This window comes from Cervus elaphus, chromosome 19, assembly GCF_910594005.1.
Source record: "Cervus elaphus chromosome 19, mCerEla1.1, whole genome shotgun sequence".
Lineage (NCBI taxonomy): Eukaryota > Metazoa > Chordata > Mammalia > Artiodactyla > Cervidae > Cervus > Cervus elaphus.
Window position 1 is genome coordinate 23,801,890 of NC_057833.1, and position 18,722 is coordinate 23,820,611.

The 18,722-nt window shown below is 41.0% G+C and overlaps 1 protein-coding gene across 1 annotated transcript in view; it reads right to left on the reverse strand.

Moving 5' to 3' along the window:
• SLC2A2 (solute carrier family 2 member 2) overlaps positions 1-18,262 on the reverse strand; it is a 34,057-nt gene extending 15,795 nt beyond the window's left edge. The window contains exons 1-4 of the mRNA XM_043875313.1: positions 18,189-18,262; positions 10,576-10,668; positions 6,701-6,957; positions 941-1,065 (exon numbers count right to left, since the gene is read on the reverse strand). Coding sequence (XP_043731248.1) covers positions 941-1,065; positions 6,701-6,957; positions 10,576-10,668; positions 18,189-18,203 — 490 coding nt within the window. The 5' untranslated portion in view covers positions 18,204-18,262. The remainder of the gene's footprint in view (positions 1-940; positions 1,066-6,700; positions 6,958-10,575; positions 10,669-18,188) is intronic.
• Positions 18,263-18,722: the final 460 nt, after the last annotated feature.

Consider the following 18,722-nt stretch of genomic DNA (forward strand, 5'->3'; position numbering starts at 1 on the left):
TGTGGTTCAACCAATCACTGAAGATGCACAGAGTTGTAGTCTTTCCTCTTTTTCAGGTAAAAGTGTTAAAAATATTTCATACAGCACTTTGTGCCCTCACCTTCCCTCTCCCACCCACAATGGTTATTGTTAGTGGCTGTGATTTGGGACAATGGGTATTACTGGGATTGAGGAGCAAAAGATTTGACTATTTTAGAGAATGGACCATCCTCCCTTTCTTCCGTCCTCTGCTGCTAAGTTGCTTCAGGAAGATTGAAGAGCTGTTTCCAAGAAATAGTGTTTCAGATATTTAGATGGGAAAAGCATCTTTCCTCCATTCTGAACTCCTCTGCCAGCTGCTTCTGCCTGAGCCCCTCTCCCTATGGCCAGCTTCATTTTAACACTTGGACCAGCCAAGTGTGGAAGCAGATAGGGTAAAGGGATGTGGCCTGAGAGATGGGCCAGAACATCAAGGTCTTTCCAGATAGGAGAGACAGAGACATCAGTAGCCGGGCAGGCCATAAGGGCAGAGTTGGGGGTTCTGGGCATAGCAGTCTTCCGGTGTCTACTGATCAGCAGGAATAATAACAACAGCTAGCTTAGTCAGATTCTATGCTGAACATTTTACACATATTCTCACAAGTGCCCCCACGAGGTAGATGTTATTATCCTTCTCATTTAACGGATAAGAACACCAAGAGCTAACTAATTTGTCTTGGAGCATATGACTAGAAATGATGTCATTGCTGTGGATAAGAACATCTCATTACAACTCCACTTACAGGTCCCAAACATCCCTCACTCAGAACTGAAACTTTGTGCTATTGCCTTTCCTTTTTGTGATGTCACCTTATGCTTAAAAAATTCCCTACATGTAACCACATCTACCTTGAGAATAATTTTCAGATGTACATATGTGTTTGTGTGGAAGGGGGTGTGTGTGTGTGTGTGCACGACTTACCACAGTAGAGTCCTGATATGCCTCTTCCTGAAATTATAAGAATGTGAGATGGTCCCAGTTTCGAAAACCCCATCAAGAGAGCTCCAACTAACGAAAGAATGTTTGCTACCAACAGGGCTTTGATTCTGAAAATTTGAAAAGCAAGGATTATAAATTTAGCATCAAAACTTGATAAACAGGATTTGCTTTCAGAGCATGCTGAGATTTTTACCAAAGAGTGATTATTTTAATTTTGTTGATAGAGTTAGTTGGGGAGTCTTAAACCATGATTGCTACTTTGATTTGTCTATGTGTTAAAGCATTAACAATACATAATATTTATAATGAGAGAATTTGGATTGCAAGTACCTAATCACATTTTGATAGAGATGATTCAATTGTTATGATGACTAGTTTGCTTTAAGATAACACTTCTGAGACCTTTTCAAATAGTTAACAATTAGTTTTCTACATGCTGACTGTTTTGAAGAATAAATGCCTGGTGATAGCTAAATTTAATTCTGTATCTTTAACCTATGACACTGACCCTTTTTTTTTTCTTTTAATGGCACAAGATTTTAGCTGCTATAGGTCATGAAAGAACTTTAAAATTTAAGTTTTCTTTAGTATAAATTATTTGGAAGTAGATTAAAACATGCTTTTACTTTAAGCCTTATCAGAGAACTATAATTATTCTTATTTTATCATTATATGCCAGCATATTTCCAGAATCTATGAATCAATGTCAACCAATGCAAAATACATAGTAAAGATGATAATAGCAAAAAAACACCATTTTCAAAATTGATCATACAAAATTGACATTTGCAGGTGTCTGATACTCTTCTTCCTGTTAAATGGGAAAGTGATGTACACAGAAACCTTCTTCAAAGTTCAATCAGTGATGATAAAGCCAATAAAAGAACCTAAGTGAATAAATGTGAGAATGTTTGTGCCACAAAGAAATGTAAGTATCTTGTTATATTCTGTTTCAGTGTTTCAAACTTTACTAGGTGAGCTTTTCCTAAACAAGTATCTCAAACAACAAGCAGATTGTTTTTTCTGGAAGAATAAAACTATATAATCTCATATTCGTTTTCCCAACAAACCATATGATGAGCTGAATAAAACCCCACAATAGTCAACATCTTAATCTGCAGATCCTGGAAATATATCACTTTATATGGTAAAGGGATTTTGCAGATATGATTAAGGATTAAATTGGATAATCTCTTCATCTCAAAATTGGGCCAGTGATGTACTTATATTAGGAAGGCAGAAGAGAAGGTGATGAGATGAAAGAAATAAGGTTTGTAGTGATGTGCTTTGAAAATGGAGGAAGAAGCCACAGACAAGGACAGAACTGGCCACCAGAAGCTGGGGAAGGGTAAGGAAACGGACCCTTCCTTAGAACCTCCAGAAGGAATAGGCCCTGCTGACACCTTGACTTCTGCCAATGAAACTGAATTTGGTTCTCTAGAACTGTAAGGAAACAAATGTGTGTGGTTTTAAGCCACTAAGTTTGTAATAATTCATTAGGACAGTAACGGGAAACTAGTATATGGAAATTATCAACAACCCAGAGGCAGGCAGATAGAGTGATTTACAGCTGACCAGCTTCAGAACTGCAGAGTAGACAAACATAGGGGTGCTTCTCTGTGAAGTTTTTTCTCTACACAAGGACAGAGGGCAGGCAAATTCAGTAATTTACCTTAGGAAATTGTTACTAGCTAGCTGATAATATATTCTAGTAGGGGAAAAAAGAGAAAAAGTCATACCAGAGACAGATAGCCTGAAAGTATTTTTGATGCCAGATTGCTCTAAAGTCCCTCTTCCCCACCACCAGTGGTTGCTGTAGCATTCTATACAACTTAAAGGATTTTAACTTCTGCTCAGACGTGAGAAAGAGCCAAGAATAAATAATCTAAAAATACATGAAATGGTTGAATCAGGGAGAAAGAAATATATGTCTATTTCTTTAAATCGTGCTCTGAATGCTTCTGTTAGCATAAGTTTCTTCTTCTTCATTATCATCATCTATATTTTCTGCCTGCTCACTTTGTGGCAGGCAGTGTACTAAGCCTTTTATGTTCATTTTCATTTAATCCTCACAATAATGCCACAAAAGGAGGTGTTTTTTCCCCCCACATAGCAGATGGAAGGAAATGTCTTAGAGAACCGGGGTGACTTGCTCATTAAATTACAGAGCTGGGACTTGACCACTGTGAAACCAAAGGTTAATGCTTTATTTTGGTCAGTTCCATTTTTGGTTCAAAAGGAAGAAAGAACACATTCAAAGGCAACAAGCTATGTATATTGTCCTTCACTCATGGTAACGTGGATTGCCCAGATCATGGTCTCCCCCACCTTACCCTGGTCCTTAAATTTTAAGTAAAATTTGACCTTGAGAACCCAAATAGTGGCCACAGATACCTATTAACACAATTATAAGCAAAGGTTTTTTAAAGCAGTAATGGAATAGTACATTTTTATTTGTTTACTTTTAACGAGTGGAGCAATGACCCTGGCGATAGGGACAATCATGTCATTTCTCAGTGACTTTTCCTAGGAAAATAGTTTTTTATTGAGACTCAACTGTTCTGTGTTAATTTTGAAGTTAAAATGATTAGTTTTAGGGCTGTTCTCAAGGAAGTGAACATTTTTCATTTTTCTACTGAAAACTAGAAGAAACCTTGCTTTTAATCCACCATAAATAATTTGATAAATCATAATTTGACATTGTTTTGGGGTATGACCATTGTCAATGCTAGATCCTAAGACCTGAGAAGATGTCCGTTCTGTTTTCATCAGCAGAACACTAAATGTAGAGTGAGTCACTGAATTGTTAGAATCCTGTCTCTAAATGAGGGACAAGGGCTTACATTTTTTTCTTCAGTGATGAGAAGTATAAGACATCAATAATTGCTAAAAGAATTGGTCTGTCCATGTTTAAAATTTTAATTTAGTTTTGTTTAATTTTATTTATTTTAGAGATAAGCAATCTAGAAAAATTTCCAGTTACTGCTTAAACTTGGTTCAAACTGAAATAATTTAAGATATTTTAAAATAACTAAAGCCAGTCAATGACCTGCATAATTTATGAATACTGATTTAAAGTTCAGCTAAGGGGCTTCCCTGGTGGTTCAGTGGTAAAGAATCTGCTTGCCAGTGCAGCAGACATGGGTTCGATCCCTGGTGTGGGAGAATTCCACATGCCTGGGAACAGCTAAGCCCCTGAGCCACAGCTATTGATCCTGTGTTCTAGACCCCGGGAGCCACAACTCTTGAGTCTATGCACTGCAATTACTGAAGCTCTCGAATCCTAGAGCCCATGCTCCACAAGAGGAGAAGCCACTGCAATAAGAAGCCCACACACTGCAATTTACAGAGTAGCCCCTGCTCACCACAACCGAAGAACAGCCCTTGGCACAATGAAGACCTAGCATAGCCAAAAATAAATAAAATTATTTGAAAAAACAGCTCAGCTAAACACCAGTAATTTGATAACATTTGAAGAATTGACCATTTTCTTTTATGGTAGAGGGAAGTCCCTTTCAAATAAGAACAAGAATAAAACGTGTGTTTCCATGCTACCTATTACTTTAGAAAAATTCTTACAGTCTTATTAAAAGCTCCAGTATAAGCGGAAGAAATTATCAGAATTTAATAACCAAAGAGGGGAAACTATAATTTAAAGAAGGAATTTTAATAATTAAATGAATTGTAACCCAGTATGCCAATGCAGAAGATGTAAGAGATTCGGGTTCAATCCCTGGGTTGGGAAAATCCCGGGGAGGAGGGCATGGCAACCCACTTCACTATTCTTGCCTGGAGAATCCCATGGACAGAGGAGCCTAGTGGGCTACAGGCCACAGGGTCGTGAAGAGTTGGACACGACAGAGCACACTTATTACTAAGGTAGTTGCCTATATCATTTAGATCTTTAAAAGTTTTTGCATTTTCTAATTTTTCCGTATTTGCATATTTTTATCATCAGAAAAAAGTGATAAACAAAAAAGTGGATGCAAAGACCAGAAAATAAATATAGAGAAATAACTGATTTTCTGTTTTATTTCCTCTCTATCAGTAACTTCAGATATGCAGATACACCCTTACGGCAGAAAGTAAAGAGGAACTAAAGAGCCTCTTGATGAAAGTGAAAGAGGAGAGTGAAAAAGCTGGCTTAAAACTCAGCATTCAAAAAAAAGTAAGATCATGGCATCGGGTCCCATCATTTCATGGCAAATAGATGGGGAAACAATGCAAACAGTGACAGACTTTATTTTCTTTGGCTTCCAAATAACTGCAGGTGGTGAGTACAGCCATGAAATTAAAAGACGCTTGTTCCTTGGAAGAAAAGCTATGACAAACCTAGGCAGCATATTAAAAAGCAGAGACGTTACTTTACCAACAAAGGTCCATATAGTCAAAGCTATGGTTTTTCCAGTAGTCCTGTATGGATGTGAGAGTTGGACCATAAAGAAGGCTGAGCACCCAAGAATTGATGCTTTTGCACTGTGGTGTTGGAGAAGACTCTTGAAAGTCCCCTGGACTGCTAGGAAATCAAATCAGTCAATCCTAAAGGAAATCAGTTCTGAATATTCACTGGAAAGACTGATACTGAAGTTGAAGCTCCAATACTTTGGTCACCTGATGTGAAGAACAGACTCGTTGGAAAAGACCCTGATGCTGGGAAAGATTGAAGGCAGGAGAACAAGTGGACAACAGAGGATGAAATGGTTGGATGGTATCACCAACTCTATGGACATGAATTTGAGCAAGCTCTGGGAACTGGTGATGGACAGGAAAGCCTGGTGTGCTGCAGTCCATGAGGCTGCAAACAGTTGGACATGACTGAGCGACTGGACTGAGCTGATGGGGGTGGAGGGAACGCCAAGAGCTTTAGTATTTCACATGACTAAATGAAATTTGGATGTAAAGGAGTTCTACTGATGGTTTTAATCCAAAACAGGAAGTTTCAATCCAAAATAGAAAGTTGAGGAATGGAGATACCACTTGCTTCGTTTGTGGTTGGGTTTTGAGACAGCAGTAGCAGCAACTAGAAACCCCCTATCAAGTACATCGGGCAACTGGGAGTTGGTGATATTGACTTAACCTTGCAGCTTGACTGATCAGGATGTCAAATTCTAATCTGAAAAGGAAAAACTGGGTGTCTGAGAAATGGATCAATTGGTGAAGCCAACAATAGATTTAAAAACTCCATTCTTGACTCTTCTCTTGAGTTCCTGAGTAAACCACTTGGGCTGTGGTTTCTTAATATGTTTTATAAGTTATAAAGTCAGAGAATCAAAGTGATTATCTAGAAATACACTCCAAATTCACTTTTTCTGTAAATATCTTCACACGTAAGTAGTTTACTGCAACAGCTTTCTCTATTATTTGGTCCAGAAAGTAAAAGAGTTAGTCGCTTGGTCGTTTCCGACTCTTTGTGACCCCATGGAGTGTAGCCTGCCAGGCTCCTCTGTCCATGGAATTCTCCACGAAAGAATACTGGAGTGGGTTGCTATTTCTTTTTCCAGGGGAACTTCCTGACCCAGGGATCAAACCTGGATCTCCTGCATTGCATTCAGATTCTTTACCATCCAAGACACCAGGGAAGCCCTTATTTGGTCCAATACCAACCTAACTCATAAGGTCATGATTTGAAAAAAAAACTCTAAAACTATCCCACAACATGGAAGATGATTTCTTTCTAAACAAATTCTGAAACCCCAAATAGTGACTTTTCTGTGTGTATGCTTATTTATGAAATTTGCCTACCTTCCAAGCTTGTCCCCAAGAAGCCCTCCAAAGAACGATGCAATCATTCCACCAACTGCAAAGCTGGACACAGACAGGGACCAGAACATGGTGATGAGGCTAGCTGATGTCATAGTCTCTTCCTCAGTCCTAGAGCCTGGTGTTGGATCTCCTGGGCTTGCGGGCAATTCCTCTGTACTGTTGAGAGCATAGTTGTTGATAGCTTTTCGGTCATCCAGTGAAATACCCAGAACATGTCTATAGTGGGTTATAATTACCTAAGGAGATAAAATAAAGGAAAATAGCTGAAATATTTCAAACATTATGTATATTTTTGGTTTGTTTTTCCCTGAAACTACTTGCTAGGTGTTCAAGCAGGATTATTTCAATTATGTGTGTTATGCACATACTAATGCATACAGATGGCTTACAGTTGACCACATCCTATAAAATAGAGGTCACAAATTCCGGTGCCAGTGGGAACCTGGCAGGAACAAACAAGTAAAGGAGGCAAGAAAAAGTTTGATAACTTGAGGGCTGAAATATAGTCTATACTATTGAGAATATGGGCTCCAGCGGTAAAGAATCCGCTTGCTAATGTAGGAGGCATGGGTTCAATCCTGAGTCAGGAAGATCCCTGGAGAAGGGAATGGCAACCCACTCCGGTATTCTTACTGGGAAATCCCATGGACAGAGGAGCCTGGTGGGCTACAGACTATGGAGTCACAAAGAGTTTGACATGACTCAGTGCCTAAACAACAACTGTTGAGAATATAATACTGAGTGGGCAGGATTTATTTGTCCCATCTGAAGGAGGAAGCTGCAATTTGAGACTGGCATAGCATGGCCTTTAATTTTTAAAGAGAAGCCAGACATGTGTATTTTTATGTAAAATTCTTCAAGTTTTAAAGATTGGCATCTGTCCAAATTGAAACTATCCTGCAAGCTGAAAAGACACATTTTCATGCCACTGTTTCCCCTGCATAGCAGAATTTAAATTGGCTACTGTAAATGTTTGAACAGAGACAAAAAAGTGGATATTTTTGAAATATTTTGAAAAGTGGACATAAAAGAAAAAAGTTTGAGAAAGTTGAGGGCAAAAATAAAGTTAGTATACAAAATTCAAACACCAGGTGCTCTATCCTTGCTTTAGGTGAGCTGTAAACTAATTAATAAGTTTCCTAGCAGCCAGTGAGAAGAGAGGAAAACAATCAAGTATATTGGTGAATTCTGAAGATCAAAGCCAACTCAGAAGCTCCTGAGAAGGTATTGGGACCTAAAGGAAGTGTCTTGTGTGGGTCCTCACTGAGTGCAGTAGGTAACAGAATAAACAGTGTTCAAAACTAGATTTCACAGAGCCATATTTTATAATGTTTCAGTAGAGGCAAACTCAAACAAAAGTATAATTGAGGAAAGGCACATCCTTCCAGCTCTTCTTCCATGTCATTGCTCCAGATGATTTGGTCACCACTTGGTAGCAGTGGGCTGGGAGGACCTCTAACAATGACCTGGAATGCAGCTGTCCTAGGCTGCCAGACCTGGGCAAAGTCCTATGTGGTGAAGTCAGCTGATGAAAGAGAGAACTTACATCCTCTTATGATAAAAGAACTCTGATCCAGACCTTTGCCTCATGGGAAGGTCACTCTATATGGATAATATACACAGAAGAAAGGCTGAAAGGAAATAGCCCAGATGTTTTCAGCAGTTTGCTCTACATGAATAATCATTAATGTTTTTCTTTCTGAAACTTTCTGCAACAGGTGTGCATAGTTTTCACACTCATAAAAAGTATGATTTAAAAATACCATAAAATAATTCCAAATGTCATTCTGCTAATAAAAAACAAATTCTTCTTACATAATGGTATTTAAACAGCTCTTTAAATACAGATGAAAGGGGCTATAGTGAGGGCACTAATCCTGATGCCAGAGAGGGATGACCTCTGTTGTCAGGTCTGGCTCTAGGACTTGGATTAGAGGAGGGGAACCTTAGATTAATTTTTACGTCCAACACTGAAGAGGATGGTTTAAATAAGGATTTGAAAATTTCTCCCACAAGAAGAGAAAAGGTTCTACCAATGCCAAATTTCAGGAATCCTGCTACACTGGCACATGTTATCAGCCACAGAAAAAAGATACGACCTTCTAGAGTGATTCCCTAAATCTCTCAGCCTTGGCAAGACCTGCCACATTCATGATGCTAATGTGGTGCCTAATCAGAGAGCATCTTTGGTCCAAGGAGCAACCCTTTCCAACAGACGGACTTGGCAAGTACACATTTCACACATTCACACCCTGTAGTCTCCTACATTTTCCTTAGAGTCCACTATGTTCAGAGAAGCAGATGAAATATGATGGATTCACCGAGAACACCCAACAGAAGCTTGTATTGTCACCTTATGCCACCCCTTCCCCCAGCTTCTCCTCTCTCTCTGTCTCTCTCTCTCTTCTTCATTCACTAAACACTATGTTTATATCAATCACTGTGCTTGGCACTGGTGTTAAGAAGAGGAACATGATATCAATCCCACCCTAAATGACCTGATGGTCTGAGTTAGGGCAGAGAGAATGAAGTCCTGATTTCTCCCACTTACAGGCTGTGGGATCTGAGACGAATGACATCCCTCTCCTGTGTATTTCCTGGAAACCAGAGTAGGGATGCACACAGTAAAAGTGAAAAATGATAGAAACTATCTAATATTAAAAATACCCAAAGAGTCAATGTGGAGAAAACCCAAACTTTGTTGGACTTCTTGACTTATTTAAAAGGTTTATATTATTTTACTTTGGATCATACATGGGAGACCGACGTAGAGGGAAGGACTAGAATCTTTCTAGTGTTAGGCTCCTACAGGCTTTCTCCTTTGCTTGTCTTTCTTTTTTTTTCTTGTGATGAGAACTCTTAGGATTTACCCTCTTAACAACTTTCATGTATAAGATACAGCTGTATTATATTATTTACATTTGTCATGTTGAACATCACATCCCTGCTGCTGCTGCTGCTAAGTCACTTCAGTCGTGTCCGACTCTATGCGACCCCATAGATGGCACCCACCAGGCTCCCCTGTCCCTGGGATTCTCCAGGTAAGAACACTGGAGTGGGTCGCCATTTCCTTCTCCAATGCATGAAAGTGAAATGTGAAAGTGAAGTCACTCAGTCGTGTCCGACTCTTAGCAACCCCATGGACTGCAGCCTACCAGGCTCCTCCGTCCATGGGATTTTCCAGGCAAGAGTACTGGAGTGGGGTGCCATTACCTTCTCCGATCACATCCCTAATACTAACTTATCTTACAGTTAAAAGTTTGTACCTTTTAACTACCTTTATCCGATTCCACCCCCTCCCCATCCAAGGCTCCAAAATACTTTGATCTGGACAAAAAATGGGCATTACCAGGTTGTTGGGCAAATCAGCAGGGGAGAGCCTATGTTTGTGCCTGACACACAGTGAGCTTGTGCTCAGTACATGTTTCTGCACTGAAAAAAAAAATCTATACTTCCACTGTTTCTTCTAACACCCTGGCATTTCCATCCATTTTTGGCTAGGAGCTCTGAATGTATGCTGCAATAAGCTCTTAAGCCTTTTTTTTTTGTTTTTTGTTTTTTTTTTTTAAATCCTTTTGGCACATGATATTCTGGCTGAAGTTTTCTGTGAGCTCAGCGAACAGCAGAATCAGAGATCAAGAATTATTCATTACTCTTTCTTTTTCTATGAGGGTTATTAAATGAGGAGTAAAGGTCAAGTTACCAGCATTGGAACCACGCACGTGGTACCTGACAGAAGACCGGATTACCACGTGTTCCCCATGTGGGCACACTTTATCTCTCTGGATGAGGAGCTGATATCTTTCTGCCACTGACAGAAATTGCCAAATAGAGAACTTGTACGTTTCACTTGCCTGTTGAGGTGCATTGATCACTCCAATGTCATATCCAAACTGGAAGGAACTTAGCACAGCAGTGAAGACAGCCAAAACCAAGGTCCCGGTGACCTGTGGGGAGTGAAACACGGGGATGGGAAACCCCAGGCAACTTCAGTTACCCACCGTCCATCATTCTGCAGCATGGGCTTCTGACAGGTTCCAAGGGCTGGTTCTTGCCACTTGATACTCATTCATCATATACCCCTATGTTCCTGGCAGGGCTCATTCATATGGGATTGTGGGTGTCTTTCATTTCTCCTATACTGCCAAAGCGGCAAAAAGTCTGGGACAGCTCCGTCTAGGGAAGGAACCAAACATCCTTTTCCACATGTGTATGTGCTAAGTCACTTCAGTTGTGTCCAACTCTGCAACCCCGTGGACTATAGCCTTCCAGGCTCCTCTGTCCATGGGATTTTCCAGGTAAGAATACTGGAGTGGGTTGCCATGCCCTCCTCCAAGGGATCTTCCCGACCCAGGTCTCCCTCATTGCAGGTGAATTCTTTACCATCCGAGTCACCCGGGAAGCTCAAGAATACTGAAGTGGGTAGCCTATGCCTTCTCCAGGGGTCTCTTGCATTGCAGGTGGATTCTTTACTGAGCTACAAGGGAATCTGAGTTCATGTTTATATGAATAGGCAGGGTTTTGAGATAGGAGATAAGAGGGGTTCCTTGTGTCAGACTCAGCGTGTACGGGGAAGCATGAAAGATTTTTCAGTTAACACAAAACCCTAAGTGATGGGATTGGGGCATATATGTTTAAAGAAGCCCCCACAGGACACGATACTAAATTGTCTCTGAGAACTGCTTTACAAATGGAGTCACTTACTTTGCATCTTGACATGGAAGCATGAAAATGTTGTATGTGCGGAGTTGTAAGTAGCACCCGGAAAATTGAACTTGAGAACCAAACCAGAAATGCAGCCCAGAGGGCTGAGCATGGAGCTCATGGAACGCAGGAGAGCAGCAAGGCACGAGGCCCAGAAGCCACTGGCTGGAGACCACCTCTTCCCACAGTGCTCAGCTCTGCACTTGGCAGGCTGATGATTTCTCCTGAAAGACTGGTTTGCGCCTGCCCTCTGTCATACACCGTCCTGCATTCTCATGTTTGTCATTAAATCTCCTCTCCTATAAGACAAGGGGCTTCCCAAGTGGTGCTGGTGGTAGAAAGCCCGCCTGCCAATGCAGGAGACAGATGGAGTTTCGATCCCTGGGTCGGGAAGATCCCCTGGAGGAGGAAATGGCAACCCACTCCAGGATTCTTGCTTGGAGAATCTCTTGGACAGAGGAGCCTGGTGGGCTACAGACCATGGGGTAGGACAGAGTCAGACATGACTCAGGTGATTTAGCATCACTTCACACACACTTGTGTCTGTGTGTAATAGTTTTCTCTTGTCGTTATTACCAAAAAATCAACAAACTAGTGGCTTAAGTAACACAAATGTATTACTTTACAGTTCCTGTAGGTCAGAAGTCTGATACTAGTATCACTAGCCTACAATTAAGGTATTGGCAAGCTGTGTTCCTCTCTGGAGGATGTAGGGGAAATTTTGAGTTGATAGAATTTTGTTCCTTCTGGTTGAAGGACCAGAGTCTGTGCTGGCTGTAAAGCAAGGGCCATTTGCAGCTCTGGAGGCCACAACATCCCTTGATTAGCTGTGCCCCTTCCTCCATCTTCATAACAGAATCTCCCTATCTCAAGGTCCATAACAGTAAAGACTTTGGAAAGTCCTTTTTTCTGCGTGAGGTAACAGATTCACATGGGACAAAGGACACAGCCAGGGACAAAGTTATGGATATCCTTTGAGGGCCCTTATTCTGCCAACAGCACTCCTCACAACAGTACCGTTAGTATCCCTATTTTATAGATAACTAGACTAGGTTAAGGTCTTACAGCCAGTAAGTTGTAGAATAATGATTTGGATCTAGAACTTATACTTTTAATTACTTGGTTATTTTTAATTTCTCATGAATCAGAAACAGACATTCAAAAGCCAAACATATCTGAAAATCTATGATCCTAATCTTCCTAAATTGGAAAAAAAAATCCAAGAGTGCACATATTCATAGAGTGCAAAATTCATTTGCCAATTTTGATGCTGAAGCCAAATGACCGAACACTCACCAATTTCAAGTACATTTTCCCACCACTCACCACACAAATTCCCGCCATCCTCACACACCCACAGAAGACCTTTGTGAGGTTTTGGCAAAAATTGAAAAGGCAAACGAAGGCTACTCAACTGCTCCTCTGTAGCTCAGCTGAAGAACCTCAGGGTCTACCCAACACCAAGCCCAGGACCACAGTATACTCTCCCCGTTTCCTCCCCACATCCCCTGTCCCTCCGGCGGCAGGGTCTCCCAGCACCCGGTGTCTTAGTGACTGCCCCTCCCACTCCACCTGAGGCTTCTGCTCTCTGCTGGCCCTCCCGTCCCTACCAGACGAGCATATAGTTCCTTTCTTCTTATTTTGAGTACAACCAGTGACCACGGCAGTGGTGAGCAGGAATGGAAGTTGGGGGTGAAGGCAGTGGCTGCAGCAGGTTTGGTCTGCTGTAGCCAGGTGGTGCCATGGTTAAGAATCCACCTGCCGATGCAGGAGACCCAAGAGATGAGGGTTTGATCCCTGGGTCAAGAAGATTCCCTGGAGGAGGAAATGGCAACCTGCTCCAGCATTGTTGCCTCGAAAATTCCACAGACAGAGGAGCCTGGCAGGCTACAGTCTGTGCACGCTGTGTGCTAAGTCGCTTCAGTTGTGTCCAGCTCTTTGTGACCCTATGGACTGTAACCTGCCTGGCTCCTCCATCCATGGGGATTCTCCAGGTCAGAATACTGGAGTGGGTATTCCCTTCTCCAGGGGCTCTTCCCTACCCAGGGATCAAACCCACACCTCCTATGTCTCTTGCATCAGCAGGTGGGTTCTTTACCATTAGCATCCTGGGAAACCCCAGGCTACAGTCCAGAGGGTTTCAAAGAGTAGATATGACTGAGTGCATGTGCTTGCATATGCACACACACACGCACACACACACACACACACCCCATCAGCCTTCCTCTGACACTCCAAATGAGTCTCAGTCAGAACAGTGTTGGCTGTTCCTACATTTCTTTGACAAAAATAAAAGCTAATTTTTAAAGATAGAACTCCTGTTTCATTACCTCCCAATTAAATTGTTCTAAGTCATTGCTGTAGGAATACTGGAGTTGCCCCTAAGATCACTTTCTTCCACTTAAGGATAACAAAAAATACCACTGAGAAGGAGATAGGAGAGAGAGATTTTTACATTTATTTTTTAATTGTAAGAGAATTGCTTTAAAATGTTGTTCTGGTTTCTGTCGTACAACAACTTGAATCAGCCATAATTATATATATATATAATTCAACAAAGGTCCGTCTAGTCAAAGCTTTGGTTTTTCCAGTAGTCATGTATGGATGTGAGAGCTGGACTACAAAGAAAGCTGAGCACAGAAGAATTGATGATTTTGAACTGCGGTGTTGGAGAAGACTCTTGAGAGTCCCTTGGACTGCAAGCAGATCCAACCAGTCCATCCTAAAGGAGATCAGTCCTGGGTGTTCATTGCAAGGACTGATGCTGAAGCTTAAACTCCAATACTTTGACCACCTGATTTGAAAAGACCCTGATGCTGGGAATGATTGAAGGCTGGAAGAGAAGGGGACGACAGAGGATGAGATGGTTGGATGGCATCGCCGACTCAATGGGCATGAGCTTGAGTAAACGCCGGGAGTTGGTGACGGACAGGGAGGCCTGCCGTCTTGCAGTCCATGGGGTCGCGGAGTCGGGTACGACTGAACTGGAACTGGACCTCCTCCCTCCTGAGCCCCCCTCCCCTCCTCCCGGTGCCCCCTCTAGGTCATCACGGAGCACCAGGCTGGGCTCCCTGTGTTATAGAGCAACTTCCCACCTGCCATCTATTTTACACATGACGGTGTATCTATGTCGATGCTACTTTCTTTATTCGTCCCACTCAGGAGAGGTTTTAAATATTTAGAAATTGTAGGATGTTCTTAAAATCTTTGTCCTTTGACCTTCCTGGCTTCTTTTCTCTACTGAAGGCTCTGGTCCTGCCACCCTGTGGCCTGTAGTTCTCTGCTTTAACTCCTTGAGAGAGAAATTTTTGGTCAGATAAGGAGCAATCTCATTTATTTTAAGCGGGTCATTTGAATTTCCAACTGAAGTGATCATTCCAAATATTGAAGTCTCTGGAACTGTTTGATTGCATTTTCTTTTTTTTTTTTTTGTTTTGTATCTCTTATTTTCAGGCTTGATTTCCCTCTCTGAACTCCATTCCAAACTGGCTCTTTGCATCCCATCTTTTCCTTTTCCATTGTCAAATAAAAAGAGGTAACATTTGTAGTCAACCTTCTATGTGGTTAGATTTGGTCAGAGAAAGTTCTGTTTATGAGAGGGAGAATTTCTGAAAACTACTAAATTTGAATTAGCCCATTAACCCTAATTCATTCAATCTATCATCCAAGAGACTGACCCACAAATAAGTACATAGGAGCTAGTGAAAACTTAGCTGGGAGCTTACTCTGTCCAGGTTCTGTGATCTAACTGGTTTGCCTTTTCTCTCAATAACCTCTTAGGTTGGAATTCTACCATTTTACATACTGGAAAACTGATATAGAAAGGGTAAGGAACTTGCCTGAAGACCTGTAACCACAAAGTGGTAGAAGATATTCAAGTCTTTCCTCAACCTTTTCATAGACAGCAAGATATTAAGCCTGCACTTTTGGAAAGACATTTGAAGCTTATTAATTTTAAGTTAAAGAAAGCTATGCTCTATATCCAATTAAAAATATGCTGCTGGATAAATGTAGAAGAAAATAATGTGGGCAAGTGGGCCGAACCGTAACATAGAACAAAATGTGGTGTTTATTTTGTGACTTAGAGGTCAGATGGAGTCCATTAGGAAAAACAAATCAACTTGGGAGTCAGAAAACCTATGAGTCCCATCCAGGCCCTTAATATCCCCAAGTGTCAGTTTCTCTGCCCCCAAAATGGGTATAATAGTTATGCATAGAATTATTGTAAACACTGAATAAGACACACACTATGGTCTTCGTATAAATAGTAAAAGGGCTATAAAACAACTGATTTTTACTCACATCATTATCATCTTGTTCATCACTCTTGCCAAAAAAAATCACCTGTCAATTTTTCAAACATATAGTTTTCACAACACTACTACAAAATATCCCCATTTTACAGGTAAGGAAACCAGGGCTCAGAGATTAAGTGGTATTCCCAACATACATAGCTGATAAATAATAGATACTCTTTTATTGGAACCCAGAGCTCATCTTAAACTCCCACTGCTAAACAAAACGATTTTTAGATTTTCAGCAGCTATTGATTGACTTGGCTGGGAGGAGAAGCTTGTACTGTTTCCTCTACAATATACCACAAACATCAAGTCAAAGGCCATCTTGCACTCAGCTTTGGAAAAGTCCAGGAGTTTCTCAAGCTATAGAATTTTCAAGCTTCAAGGGACCTTTGAGAGCAATGGATTCTAGTCTAGTCTCTTCCTTTTTCAGTTGGAGAATTGAAGTCCTTTAAGTTATACAACGCGTTACTGGCTATACCCAGAGTGAGAATCCAGGTCTCCTACCCCACAGACTCATGCTTAGCTCACTCCTTTCAACCTGGGTGAATTTACAAAGGTGACACATAGTGCTTTACATTAGTTCTCATTCTTTCTGGGTTCCCTTTTTAGGCAATTCTTTAATTCTCAAGAGAAATACTATAGCACAATTTCTAAGGCTCCTAAGGGAAGGTAATAATAATTTTAAATGAAACTTGGGTATGTTCTATTTGCCAGGCACTGTGGACAAGCACCTTCTGTTTTGCAGTATCTACCAAACTGCAATTGTTTGAACACTACCTTCATGATTTTTTTTTTGCCAAATCTACATGTCATTTGTATAGTTATTAACTCAATATTTATCTTTATACTGCTTTTAAAGATTTATCTACTTTAGCTGTATCCTGGACTGTAATAGGAAATCATGAAATCCTAGTTAGTATTCCTTAAATATACATTATACACACACACAGCTATTGATAGTAAACTGTTTGTCATCTGAGTTTCTCTAATATTATCTCATTTAATTACTCCCATACAGTAAAAAGAAAGAAAGTAAAGTCGCTCAGTTGTGTCTGAATCTTTGTGACCCCATGGACTAGTCTCCTCCGTCCATGGGATTTTCTGGGCAAGGGTACTGGAGTGGGTTGCCATTTCCTTCTCCAGGGGATCTTCCCAACCCAGGACGAACCCAGGTGTCCCGCATTGCAGGCAGACGCTTTACTGTCTGAGCCACTTGGGAAGCCCCATACAGTAAAGAACTATTACAATCCCTGTATCTCCCATACTATATCCTTATGTTCTATTCCAATGTGCTTTTAATTTGTTGCAAGAGAGAAAAACCATTTGAGAAAACATTACACAGACTAGTCAGAAAACAGAGCAAATATCCTTAAAAATCTCAATTGGTGGCTAGGCCAGTTAAAGAACTTAACCCCCAAATCACAGCAGGTAGGCAACATTAGCACACTCCCAATCCAGGATCATGACCACAAAGCCTGTGCTCCTAGCCTTGTCACTTACTGACATGAAGGAAGGCTCGGCCGAGTAAGTTACACCAGATCAGAACTCAGAGGTCCCTCCTCGAACACCCATTTACCTACTTGTATGATTGTGATTTGGTTGGGGGACACTTATAAGGGCGCAATAGCACTATATCCTTTCTCTTTTCAAATTTTTATTCTGAAAAGTATTATATCTACAGAGAAATTGAAAGAGTAGTGCAGTGAACACTCCATAACCTTCACCTGTGTTCACCAATGGTTAGCCTTTACATTTGTTTCATTCTCACTGTGGGTGTTCGTGTGTGTTATTTTGGCGAATCATTTGAAAATAAGTATCAGATATTTATGTCACTTTACTCCTAAATACTTCAGCATGTACTCACTAAGAAAAAGACATTCTCCTTCATAATTACAATACCATTATCATATCCAAGAAAGTAGTAGTTATAAAGTATTATCTAATATACCCACAATTTCTATCCCCATATTGTCCCTTGGAGTTGTTTTCTTCTTCCTTCCATAATCTAAGCTCACTTGTTGCATTTGGCTGTCAGTTCTTCTTTGTCTCTTTTAATCTAGAATAGTCCTTTTTAGTCTCCTTTAATCTAGGACAGTCCTTCTCATATATTGATATTTTTGAAGATTTCAGATCAGTGTCATGATTAGTTAGATTTGGGTTAAAGTGCCCTTTTTTGCACATTCCTTCAGTAATATGGTTATGCAGTACCACTCGAGAAAACTTTACACAGGCTAGTCAGAAAACAGAGCAAATATCCTTAAACTTCCAACTACTGAAAAAAAATATGATTTTTTAGCAGCCAAATTAACTATCAATTGACCAAGAGAAGAAGGGCTCATCTGTAGTAGCTACACTCAACATCCCCCAAATCTTCAATATACTCCTACATAATCCTCAATATGCTCACTGACTTGAACAGATTTCCCTATTCCTGTCCTCAAATGGACATAATACAACTGTACCTTATCTTCTGTCATTTTATGGGCCGGAGTCCTCCTCTTAATTCCAGGTCTAGAGCGGCAGATGCAGTGGCCAGCTTCTGACTGTCCTTCTCTAGCTTTCTGAGACTAGTTATACATTAGAATAGGAGGGGCCAGGCTAGGAGGCACGAGGCCAAGTTTAATCCTGGGCAGAGGTGAATATTGATTAGAATCTAATCAATAAATATTTTGCCTCTGTCACCTGCGGTGTCAATGTCTTTGTTCCACCGGGAAAGAAACTGGGAGTGGGTTTCTTGGGTGTAAGTTACAAACCAGAGATGGTTGTGTTTTAAGGCACATGCTAAGTGTGGCAGGAACCAGGGGCAAGTGAAAAAGAAAGCTTATAGAGTATTTTGTAGAAAATGAGCTATGCTGGGCTGCCACGCTCTGCTGTGGGGAAAGAAAGACAGGCACACAGGAGCTCATGCCCTGCAGAGAACCAGTGCGGTGGCGCTCTTGCTTCAGAGCCAGACCACCTGGCCAGGGCTCACTGTAGGCTTGAGCGGTTACCTGAAT